General features: G+C 43.6%; 1 protein-coding gene across 6 annotated transcripts in view; it reads right to left on the minus strand.

Annotated features, from left to right (window-relative positions):
• Nucleotides 1-12,952, minus strand: part of LOC147108271 (phospholipid-transporting ATPase ABCA1-like) — a 177,662-nt gene that overhangs the window by 87,671 nt on the left and 77,039 nt on the right. For all 6 annotated transcript variants that reach the window (XM_086004827.1, XM_086004831.1, XM_086004826.1 and 3 more), the window contains 3 exons: nucleotides 7,644-7,881; nucleotides 5,521-5,660; nucleotides 4,824-4,940 (listed from right to left, as the gene is read on the minus strand). In XM_086004827.1, coding sequence (XP_085860953.1) covers nucleotides 4,824-4,940; nucleotides 5,521-5,660; nucleotides 7,644-7,881 — 495 coding nt within the window. The remainder of the gene's footprint in view (nucleotides 1-4,823; nucleotides 4,941-5,520; nucleotides 5,661-7,643; nucleotides 7,882-12,952) is intronic.

Consider the following 12,952-nt stretch of genomic DNA (forward strand, 5'->3'; position numbering starts at 1 on the left):
GTGGGGTATCCACTTCGCATAATAGGCGAACATGCCGAGGGCCCGACGAAGAGAGCCGAGACTCGTAGGAGGAGGGAGCTCCTGAAGCGGACGAAGTCGCTCCGCATCGGGTTTGATGACACCATTGCCCACCCAGTAGCCAAAGATGTTGACTGATGGTATTGATTTCACAGATTTGGACTCATTTAAGGTTAAGTTGTGTCGACGGAGAACGTCAAGAAATTTCTGGAGGTTGGCATCATGCTCCTTCTGGTCATGACCAGCAATGGTGATATTATCCAGATATGGAAAAGTGTCTGTTAAGTTCTCCTGTTTGACTAGGCTATCCATTGCCCGTTGGAAGACGGCCACCCCATTGGTGACCCCAAATGGAAGGCGACAAAACTGGTAAAGCCGACCATTGGCCTCAAAGGCCGTATACTTTTTGTCAGAGTCCTTTAACGGTACTTGATGGTATGCGCTCGAAGTCAAAAGTTGAAAATACCTTGTAGTTGGCAAGGTTATTGACCATGGCATCGATGCGTGGTAGTGGGTAGGCATCCAGGTCGGTATACTGGTTAATAGTTTGCGAGTAATCGATGCAAAGACGTTTCTTGTGTTGCTTCAGAGGATTTTTAACAACAACGACTTGAGCCCGCCAGGAAGATGAACATGGCTCAATGATACAGTCAGCAAGAAGAAGGTGAGAGATCTCTGCCCGATAAAGGATAGATCATCTTGGCTGAAACGTCGTGATTTAGTGATTATGGGCTCGCATCTGGGGGGGGGGGGGGGGGGGGGGGGGGGGAAAACATTGGCAAACAAGGAGGGCTCGTCGAGCGAAGCCACCGAAAGCGCACAAAACGGTACTTTGGAAATAGTAAGCTCCGGTTTTGACCCTCCAAACTCAAAAGTGAGTCTTTTGTGTTGTTTCTGGAAGAGTTGGTGGTCACTGTCGTCAGAGCCATTGCAATTTCCCTGTCCGAGGGGTAAATACGCAGTTTTAACTTACTGACAGCCTGCTCACTGATGAAGCTGTCAGAGCTGCATGAGTCGATTAGTGCACTCAAAATGTGTCCATTTACCGAAACCTTCGTGGCTGCATGGGACAGGCTTTGGGGAAAAACAGCTGTGATGGGAGGAGGAGTAGTTTTACCCTTGACAGTTGTCACCTTAGTAGTGGCTCTTGGGGGAGGAGCAGTTTTAGTTTTGCAGCTGCTATCTATAACAGGGGCTCTTGACCGGTATACCTTAGAAAAGTGACCTTTCTTACTGCAATGACTGCAGGCTGCGTTACGAGCAGGACAAAATTTCCTATAGTGGAATGCACCTCCACAGAAGAAACACTTCCTTCCAGATTGCCAAGATGCCGCTAGGGCAGGGTCGTCATCGGCTAGGATAGAGTAGTCATCAGTGAGGGCTTCGGCCCGAGGCCCATTGGAGGAGTCACCAAAAGTGATAGCAGCAGTCCGTGCACGCGGTAAAAGATAGCCAAAAAAAATGCAGATGCCTAAGTCCAGAGAACATGCCTGGTCATAGGCAGCTTGTAACTTGAGGGTTTTATTCTCCAACAGACGCTGGCGTATGAAAGGAGGCGCAATTCCGTTAATAAAGGAATCACTAATTGACTCCGCCTTGTACTGCTCAGCTGAGACAGCTTTGAGATTACAATCCTTGCTGAGCCTGCAAAGCTTTTGAAGGAATTCGTCAAGTGATACCCCAGGTTGTTGTCGAGCTGTGGCCAGTAGATGTCGAGCAAAAATTTCGTTTGGGGCCTTTACATATAGTTGCTGTAGTATTTGGATAGCGGAGTCATAGTCTACACAGTCTTCGATATAGTCAAACACATGAGGGGATACATAATTGGCAAGTATCTCTAACTTATCAGGAACATTCTCACCACACACCCGGAGGAAGTTGCTGAAGGTATGATGCCAGCGTTTCCATACCTTAGCCGTTGTAGGTGAATTCGGGTCCAGGTCAAGACGGGCAGGTCGGAGTAGTTTCTCCATGATGGATTGATTCCTACCTCTGGTTCCCTTCTACCGTTTGAGTCGTAGCCGTCTGTTCCCAAAACCACTCAGAGCGTGGAGCAGCAAGCAGTCGATTAAATTGACGTAAGAAAACTACTAGGCACTTGGTCAGAGTATTAAACAAGGCTTTAATCGACTGTTTCACAACATGGAAGTCTAGTTATCCTTCACTAGTTCCTGTTTACAAAATGTCCCTGAGCAAGCTGGGCCCGTGCCCGAGTATTTATACTCTCCCTGGACAGCACCACCAACAGGCTGCCCAGTATATTTCATAAGTCATTTCTACATGAATGGCACGATTTATGTCACTTAGTCTACTCAATCTCTCCTCATGGGATAATATCCCCATCCCAGGAACCAGTCTGGTGAACCTTTGTTGCACTCCCTCTATGGCAAGTTTATCCTTCCTTAGGCAAGGAGACCAAAACTGTACATAATACTCCAGGTGCGGTCTCACCAGGGCCCTAAATAACTGCAGTATGACGTCTTTACTCTTATACTCAAATCCTCTTGTAATAAAGGCCAACATACCAATTGCTTTCCTAATTGCTTGCTGTACCTGCATGTTAACTTTCAGTGATTCGTGTACAAGGACACTCAGGTCTCTCTGAACACCAACATTTCCCAATCTCTCACCATTTAAAAAATACTCTGCTTTTCTATATTTCCTACCAAAGTGGATAACTTCACATTTCTCCACATTATATTCCATTTGCCATGTTCTTGCCCACTCACTAAGCCTGTCTATATCCTCTTGAAGCCTCCTTGCATCCTCCTCACAACTTACATTCCCACCTATCTTTGTATCATCAGCAAACTTGGATACAGGAAACTCTCTTTTTACCTGCACCTAAATAACCGGAAATCTCTCTTAACCGGCAAAATTCAGAAGTAGGTTCAGGTAAGTTTTACTTCACATTAGTGGCCGTGTAACCGGGGTTCCTGGATCTGTGGGCGTGTAACCGGGGTTCCTGCACCTGTTGCCATGCAACAGGGACGCCTGGATCTGTGGCCGTGTACGGGGCTCTCGTACCTTAGTAAGTATACCTCTCTGTAATCCAGACTTTTTCATCAACCGGCACCACGCCGGTCCTGGATAAAAAAGAGTTTCCTGTATATTATATTTGGTCCCCTCATCCAAATCATCAATGTAGATTGTGAATAGTTGAGGTCCAAGCACTGATCCATGCAGTACCCCACTAGTTACAGCCTGCCAACCCAAAAATGACCCGTTTATTCCTACTCGCTGTTTTCTGCCCGTTAACCAATCCTCAATCCATGCTAGTATATTACCCCCAATCCCATGAGCCCTAATTTTGTTTGTTTAATAACTTTTTGTGTGGCACCTTATCAAATGCCTTCTGAAAATCAAAATACACCACATCCACTGGTTCCCTCTAATCGATTCTGCTAGTTACAACCTCAAAAAGCTCTAGCAGATTTGTCAAACACGATTTCCCTTTCATAAATCAGTGTTGACTCTGCCCAATCCTATTATTATTTTGTAAGTCCCCAGTTACCACGTCCTTGAGAAAATTCTCCCAATGTGGTCTCGAACCCACGACCCTGAGATTAAGAGTTTCATGCTCTGCAGACTGAGCTCGTCGGACCTTTTATTAGAGAAATTTATACTCACAGACAACACACACAATGACGCAAAGGCTGCAGGAGACCTCATGTTACAGTTGCTGAACTTAGTAGTGGAGTGGTCAGCCCTGGTCTTCCTAACTTTGCGTTACAAAGTCTCGCTTTTATTCCTTAGCTATAGGCCATTACATCATACCTCTCCCATGACCTTTACCCTCAGCTTACATCAACTACCATTAGCTCATTATTCCACAGACCTGCTGACTCTGTGGTAGCAGTGGGTGAAAGCTCCATAGTGGGCTTCAAGACACAGCATAAGCTGCCTGTCTCCTCACATGCACAGAAAAGGCACATCTACAGTTGTCAAACAGATAGATTTATCTACCAGAAGGTCAGAACTACACTGAGAATCACAAAGCTATCTTATATGACGCCAACTTCACAAGGGGCCTTCGGGATCTGAACTGCTTGTTGACATTCTCCAGATACTGCCTGTTTCAGCAGACACTGTCTTTTTGCTACAAAATGGAGTCTTTACCATAAAATTGATTCTTTAATAAACCTTTCCTGCTCACACCCTTAAACTCTTGGGCAGGAGGAGGCGTAGTCAGGATCACAGGAACCTGAGCCTCAGGGGACTGAGTCTGCAGTCAGTGGAGATGCTGCACTATGGCTGACTCTGCCCTCTTTTCAAACGACCTCGATAGAGTTTGAGTAGCGTTAACTTGTTGTAGGCCTTAGCTTTGTTAGTACACCGATAAGTTACCTCAATCTGTGTCGCAGCACTTGCAGGCGATCCATCCTTCTTATATAATTATAAACTACTTGGTTTTATATAGTACCTAATCATGTCATTTGTCTCAAAGTTTTTCTTCCAACAATTATCCCTTTTTTTGAAGTGCAGTGACCATTATGTAGGCAAATGCCGCAGTCACTCTGCACCAGAAACTGTCCACAAACAGCAACTGTTTTAGGTAATTTGGGTCAGGGAGAACACTTGGGAGAACTCCCTCTCTTCTTCAAATAATGCTATAGGATTATTAATGTCCAGCTGAACCAGCAGATGGCACCTAGGATTAAAATCTTGTCCAGTCCCACACTTAAGTATTGCGTGTTCAAGTCCTGCAGTGGTGCTGCAACCAACAATGTTCTGACACAGAGGAGGTTGCTACCAACTTAGGCAAACTAATACATGTATGAAAATGAGGTAAGCAGAGCACTAACCTGCAGGAGGTGGATTTCCTGGCTACTTTCCATAAACTTCCAGATCTGGGGCCCAGTCTCATTCCATGCTCCTCGTACCTCCCGCAACAAACCGAGATCCTCGAACGTTCTGTTAACCTGATAAACGAGAAGCGAGAAAGATAAGAAGGAAAACTATTAGCATCTCCAGTCAAGCCGAGCTTTTCAATTCCTATTGACGTGGTGGGGTCATCCTGCACTGGCCCGTTGTGGGCCAGTTTTACTGATGTCCAAATGCAATAGCACAAGCGGACCTATTTGGTAACTAGTTGCTCAGATTATTAGTTTACTCGCTACGAGTCCTTGGAGTGGTAAAAATAACCAACTGGATCAGTCAAAACATTTGTGTTTGTTCATAACAGGTGCTCATGGATGACAGATCTAAGCCTTGATATGGGGAGAAAGTCACTTAGACTTGTTCAGTTGCTCCTATCCCAACTCATCACTGAATGTTAGAAAATTCACTGCCCATCAAAAATTCTTAATAAGCTAGTCAGTGCATAAAAATGGTCTGGTCAAGCAAAGAAGCTCCAAGTTGACTGCAGTCACTGTGGTCAACACAAACTAGATCTCGTGAACATTCGTACCTTGTTCTGATTTTGTACCTTACAGTCACTGGCCACACCAATTACACACAGACCTCAGTAAAGGTGACATCTTTCATCCCAAAATCAAGTACCTCTTTCATTATCTTCAGTGTAGCTGGAGTATCTGGAGTGTACAGAATCTTCCCCACAAAGAGCGGTTTGATTCCCCTCCACATAATCCGAGAGAGAGGGTTAGATTCAAGAGTCTTAATCAGATCTTTACAGTGAGGTGCTATGGAAGGAAAGGAGAGAGATTCAGTTCAGCAGAACATACACTCCTCTAACATTTAACGCTTCACTGGCACTCCGCGCCCCCACCCCACAATTCTACTAAATCCATCAGTACTCAAAAAAAAAAACTTTTATCTTGAACAATTCAGGAGTTAAAAATGAAAATTTGGCACCATTAAAATGGAATAAAAGAAAGACCTTGCATTTATATAGCGCCTTTCACAACCTCAGACTGTCCCAAAGTGCTTTACAGCCAATGAAGTAATGTAGGAAACACGGTAGCCAATTTTCACACAGCAAGCTCCCACAAACAGCCACGTGCTAATAACCAGATCAGCTCTTTTTTTTTTTTTTTTAAAGTGATGTTGGTTGATGGATAAATATTGGCCAGGACATCAGGGAGAACTCCCCTGCTCTTCTTCAAAATAGTGCCATGGGATCTTTTACATCTACTTGAGAGGGCAGGCAGCGCCTCGGTTTAACGTCTCTTCTGGTAGAGCATGGGTTAGACATTTTCCCAGGTCACCTCCTGTATATGCCAAGTTTCCACCCTTAACCTCTCCAATTCTTCCTCAATATGTTGCATCTGTCCAGCATCATTCCCATTTTACCTCTCCATGGTCACCCTTGATTCCATAACTGTTCTGTCCAAAATCAGGTTATGGATGAACCAGAACTTCCTGCAACTCAACAAGGGCAGCACGGTGGCATAGTGGTTAACACTGTTGCCTCACAGCGCCAGGGACCCGGGTTCAAATCCGGCCTCGGGTGACTGTCTGTGTGGAGTTTGCACATTCTCCCCGTGTTTGCGTGGGTTTCCTCCGGGTGCTCCGGTTTCCTCCCACAGTTCAAAGATGTGCGGGTTAGGTTGATTGGCCATGATAAAAATTGGCCCTTAGTGTTAAGGGGGATTAAATACGTGGGGTTACGGGGTTACAGGGATAGGGCTTGGGTGGGATGGCTGTCGGTGTAGGGACCGGGTGCTAGGGTTTGGATGATCAGCCATGATCTCGTTGAATGGCGGAGCAGCCTTGAAGGGCCGAATGGCCTACTCCTGCTCCTATCTTCTATGTTTCTATAAGGGATAGATCAAAGTCCATCATCAGAAGTTCCATGCCTTAGTGTGATCTCATCTCCCTCCGTGACGCTGCTCAAGCTCAACCTCAATGGTACAAAACCTCAGGGTGGTACTTGACTCTGAACTGAGGTTCAAATGCCACATCCTATCCATCACCAAGACTGCCTACTTCCACCTCTGAAATGTTGCCCGTCTTTGTCCCGACCTCACCCTGCTGCTGCTTAAACTTTGACTCACCACGTGGTCACCTTCAGACTTGATTTTTCCAGCACCTCCTTGCCAGTTTCCCGAGCTCCACCCTCCCTAAATTCCAACTCATCCCAAAATCCACACCAGATTCCCAAAGCCGTTATCTTATCATCCCTTACACCCTCGTTCTTCCAAACTCTGGATCCCGCATCCTACCATCTGCCCAGGGCCTTCAAACAATTTGCCCTACACTCTAGAATTCTCTCCCTAAACCCCTCCATCTTTGTATATCCTTTCCCACCTTCAACAACCTCCCTTTCTCTGTGCCTTCAGCCACCTCCCCAATTCTCATTCTGATCCTACTTGAGACTAACTTCAAATGGTGAAGCACCTTAGGTTATTTTGCTACACTAAAGATACAATATAAATGTAAATTGTTGCATGGTAGGATTAGATGCAGTGTAAAGCTTCTTCACTCTACACTAACGATGCATATTAGCTGCAATCCCATAAGAGTTTACCGGTGATATTATTTCCAGTTTCTATACAAGCCGTCCTGTGGATTCCCAGAATGAAATTGCCAATTACTATTGAATTAGGGACAGCTTTGCACTGCAGGCCCAAGCTCATTGGGAACTGGGTTGAGACTGCCTAAACTCAAGTCACATTAGATTATTTTCCCTTAAAGATTCACTGAGAGTGTAATACAGTACTCACGTGTTGAATTGTCAAAAGTGATCATTTTCTCATCTGTGCTGTTCCTGCCAAATAAGGCTTTGTAGTCATCATCTTCATACCAGTTCAGGGAAGGTATCCGCAGGCCACCTCCATCTAGGTGCCCACAAACGATCTTCGATATCGCCTGAAACATCATCTTTGGTGACCCAGTGGTGTTTGGATTAGTTAACCACCGAACCTCATCCCGGAATTCAGAAAAACTCGTCATGTTGGAAAACTTGTGACGCAATCATAAGAAAACAGAACAAAAATGCATAAAACAGAAGCATTAGCAGATGTTGTATTACTGAAAAACCCAGATGAAGGGCCAAAGTCCACCTTGCAGGACACCAGTAACGTTGAAAATAGTATGAGAGAAGATGAGGTAAATTTAACAATAGCAGTGAGTTAACACCTGAAATCAGTTCTAAGTTGCCTTTTACCAGTTTGAATCTGTGTGCCTCTGTCCTATTGTCATGATTTATTGTGAAGCAGTGCTCCAGATTTACCTTTTACTATCTTAGATACCTCTACGATGTTCCCACTTAGTCATCTTCTTTCAAGAGTGAAAAACCAATCCTTCTCCAATTCTTCCGAATAACTCAGGCCTCCCACTCTAGGGATGATGCTCTCGCCTCTTCTCTACACTACCTCTAGGGCTTGAATGTTTCCCTTGCGCCTTTTTGACCAAAACTGGACAGAGTACTCAAGATGTGAACTGACCAGCTCACAACACAGTTTTAACATATCCTCCAATTTGTACTTCACTGTTTTTCCATTGCTGTTTAGAATAATATTTTCTGTTAGTAAAATTCCAAGAAATAAGCTTCTGATCAGTGACTGGCATCTGCAGTCTTCACTCCATTGAGCATTGAAGCTACTTTTGGAATTAGAAAACATTTTCCATTCTCTTTAAATCTCATATTTCCCAAGTTAATTTTCTCCAAGTATTACCTTTTGCTAATTTCCATTAAAGTAAATGAAGATACAGGTTCCAAGGACTTGCTGTTCAATGAGCACTCCTCGTCTTCTTCCATTTCTGCTTCCCCACCCCTTACTGTTTCACCTCCACAATCAAAACAAGTTTCAAATGATCTTTCCAAAACGTGCAAGGTTGCAACGTAGCAAGGAGCGAGAGAAGACCAAATCGGCCCATCATAAACTCCCATTTAATATCCGCGCACAGTCCATGTACAACCTACCCTATTGTGGACTCTACCCACCCACTTAATCACCTGAGGGAAAATTCTGTATAAACACTCCCAGAAGCCCAAAAGGTATTCAAGCAAAATTGACATCCTCCCATTTCCACTATTCGCCCTGGCCTGCTGCCCTCCAGATATCACCACCCGCAGTCCCAGGAACTATTATGACGCAGTGAGAATTCAGCTCTCAGTCTGTACCTGTAACTCACGGGATATTTTTCCACCTAATTGTAAACTCTTTCTCTAGTGAGTAGATAAGAGAATAGAAAGCAATCAGTGGGGGAATGGTTGCTGGAAGAGTTATCCTTGTACTAATAAGCTATTTGAAGTCAAGAGTTTTCTTTCAATACAAATGACATAATATTTACACTGCAAGGTTTGGTGATTGCGAAGCAGGCAGTTGCTGGTTAAACAGTAATGGTATTTAGGTTCTAATTGTTTGGTAAATGGGTTAGGTAAATGAGAACTTTGATGAAGAAAAACTTGTGAACAATCGGACTTATTTGCCTCCTTGACTGTAACGTTTAAGTAATGTCTGATCTAAATAGCAGAGAGCCTTTTCGATTTAATTGACGGGCTGCTGTATTAAAGAACTGGCTTGGTCAATGGTAGAGACATTGAACTGATTAACTAACGACCCAATTAACTAATGCACTGAGACTTAGACAGCTGGATTATTTTTCTCTCACTAGACAGACTTGCATGTTCCCTGCTCGATGTGCTAAGGGCTCTCCACTATGCCACTGTAAAATTCTACATCCGCTTAATGTCTTCAATCAGATTTACACACGAATATTGCCTATTTTGCTCAGGAAACAACCTACAAGCAATCTCCTAGGCTAATCAGAAAGTTGCATAAGACATTGCTTAATTTGATCTGGGACCAGCAACTATTGAGATTTCCCAGAAGTGTTGGTTTTCACAACCACCAAGTTAAACGCAAAAACATGGAAGAGCCCGGGGTGACTTCAAAAGATGCTGGTGTAGAAGAGATCATGAATTTCTTAAAATGAAGACGATTTTGCAAGTTGGAGCAAAGCAGTCAACAAAATCTTTCTTCATCCAACTTGACAGACATTTGAATTAAATCAGAAACCATGCTTACTGAGGGAAATTAATGCATTATAGATATTCTCATTACATGTGTTATATTTTACTTTTAGTAGTTACTGTCCTGTTTCATATTGCTATTTGTTTGAAAATAAGAGGGGCAAAGAGAGGGTATGAGAATAGATTGGCAGCTAACATAAAAGGTAATCCAAAAGTCTTCTATAAGCATATATAAATAGTAAAAGCGTAGAAAGGGGGGGGGGGGGGGGGAGATTAAGGACCAAAAAGGAGACCTACGCATGGAGGCAGAGGGTATGGCTGAGGTGCTAAATGAATACTTTGCATCTGTCTTCACCAAGAGGATGCTGCCATAGACATAGTAAAAGAGGCGGTAGAGGAGTTACTGGATGGGATAAGAATTGATAAAGACAAGGTACTAGAAAGGCTGACTGTACTTAAAGTTGCTAAGTCACCAGGACTGGATGGGATGCATCCTAGGACGTTGAGGGAAGTGAAGAAAGAAATCACGGAGGTACTGGCCATAATCTTCCAATCCTCCTTAGAAACGGGGGTGGTGCCAGAGGACTGGTGAATTGCAAATGTTACACCCTTGTTCAAAAAAGGGTGTAAAGATAAACCCATCAACTATAGGCCGGTCAGTTTAACCTCGGGAGTGGGGAAGCTTTTAGAAAAAATAATCAGGTACAAAATTAACAGTCACTTGGACAAGTGTGGATTAATTAAGGAAAGCCTGCATTGGTTTGTAAAGGCAAATCGTGTTTAACCAACTTGATCAACATCACTAAAAACAGATTATCTGGTCATTATCACAGTGCTGTTTGTGGGAGCTTGCTGTGCGCAAATTGGCTGCCGCGTTTCCTACATTACAACAGTGACTACACTTCAAAAGTACTTCATTGGCTGTAAAGCACTTCGGGACATCCTGAAGTTGTAAAAGGTGCTATAGAAATGCAAGTCTTTCTTGTTATCTAGCTCAAATGATTTCATATCTGCAGTTGCTATCAGGGCCAGTGATGAGTGATGGCTTGCAGACCACAAGTCATAGGAGTGTTGGCAGTCTTGGATTAGGCTTCAGTCAGGCCAAATCAGCTAGGCCTAAAAAAGCTAAATATAAACATGTCAGAATCAGGCTCAATCCTTTGTAAATTAACAATCCGAGGAAAGCAGATCCTGTTTTGGTACAAAGGTTTTATAGTGTAGTGTTATTGTGTTCAAAGGAATTTCGAGTAGCAGCTAAACTCTTTCCAATCTTCTAGCCAAGTGGTGAATGTGTTGAAAGCGGATTGAACACAACACAATCCCTGTATGCAAGCCACTCCAATAAAAGAACCTTTTCTTGAGTGTCACTAAAAGCTTTTCACTGTTTCTTGGCATCTGTTTTATCTGGAGTCTATGCTCCAACACCTCACGAGAATTATGGGGAAGAAAGCAAATAAATTCACACAGCTGAAAGGCAGCAGCCACAAAAAACCTGATCGAGTAAGGTTACGATTGGTTACTGTTGGCATTACACGCTGGCTTAGTGCACTTTCTGCAATAATGTAAACAACAGTTCAATACCAAGTCTTAAAAATACAGAAAAAAAAACCATGAATAATATGACTAAACAAAAACAAGCCCTGGTGGCTGAGCTCCAATCTCAAATCAGTCTTTTTTAAAAAAAAGCCTTGTTTTGCCAATTTTCTCCCTTCCCCCTTCTTTCTTCAAGGCCTCAGTGGGGTACAGTTCAACGATTGCAAGCTGCCCTCCGGTACCTCACCTCGTGACCATTCTTCATGTGGGAGACCGGACAATATTGGAAGGCTATGCAATTGTGGAATGGATTAGAGCCAGGTGTGATCATGTCCTCACCCGCACACTTTCTGCAGGAATCACTGGCAGCAATTAGGAGCGGGAATGCTGGCTGATTTCAGTTGTAGGAATTGTTGTAGATTATGGCCCTGGACTGAAGCTTAATGTTGAACAGTACATAATGTGCTGAACTAAACACAAACAATAACACTGAATCACAGGCTGGGATTCAGCAACAACAACTGGCACTTTATATAGTGTCTTTAACTTAACAACATGCTCCAAAGTGTTTCACAGAGGTGACAATAGCCAGACACCAAGCAGTGGTGGGAAACGGTTATGGTTACGTGATCAAAGACTTCGGTATGATGGAGGAGAGAGAGACATCCTCTTCTATACAGCTCAAAGTTAGTCCTGTCCTGCTCCTAGGACCTTGCACTTTCACTTTGGTTTCTGTATAAAAGAACTCTCATACCTAGAAAGCTGGAATTTTTGAATAATTTTGAATCAAGGCCTATCCAATAATCTGAGGTGTGGGACACAATCTTCCCATCGTCAAGAACTACCGTGGCCCAATTATCTGGCTGGATAAAAAAGTATAAACAGCCCACTAATTCCCTCCCCTTTATTCATTCTCAGGATGTGGACGTCACTGGCAAGGCAGGCATTTATCGCCCATCCCTAGTTGCGCTGAAAAGGTGGTAATGGGCCTTCTTCTTGAATCACTATGTAGTGGTGTGATACAATTGGAAAACTTGCAAAGCCACTTCAGAGGGCAGTTAAGAGTTAACCACGCTGGCGTGGGACTGGAGTCAGACCAGTTAAGGACAGGAGGTTTCCTTTCCTAAAGTACATTAATGAAACAGTTGGGTTTTTACAACAATCCGACAGCTTCATCAGTCTCTTTTACTGAGACCTGCTTTTTATTTCCAGATTTTTGTTTTAACTGAACCAAATTCTCAAACGGTCTTGTTGGGACTTGAATTCACGTTCCCTGAATTAGTAGTCCAGTAACATAACCACAACACTACCATATCCGAATCTCTCCATGCACTAATGGGTTTCACATTTTTTTTGTTATTATTGCCCAGTGCTGGTAGCAGAAGGCTAAAGAGAAACTGGGATTTATGTTGAATCCACATGGGGTGGGCTGGAGAGCTTAGTGAACAGAACGTAGATATTAAAAGGGGGACTGCATGACGGACATACAAGAGAGCATGTCATTAATGCATGTCTGCATTA

This window comes from Somniosus microcephalus, chromosome 13 (assembly GCF_052327205.1).
Source record: "Somniosus microcephalus isolate GS21.2 chromosome 13, FLI_Smic_1.0, whole genome shotgun sequence".
In the NCBI taxonomy this organism is placed as follows: Eukaryota; Metazoa; Chordata; class Chondrichthyes; order Squaliformes; family Somniosidae; genus Somniosus; species Somniosus microcephalus.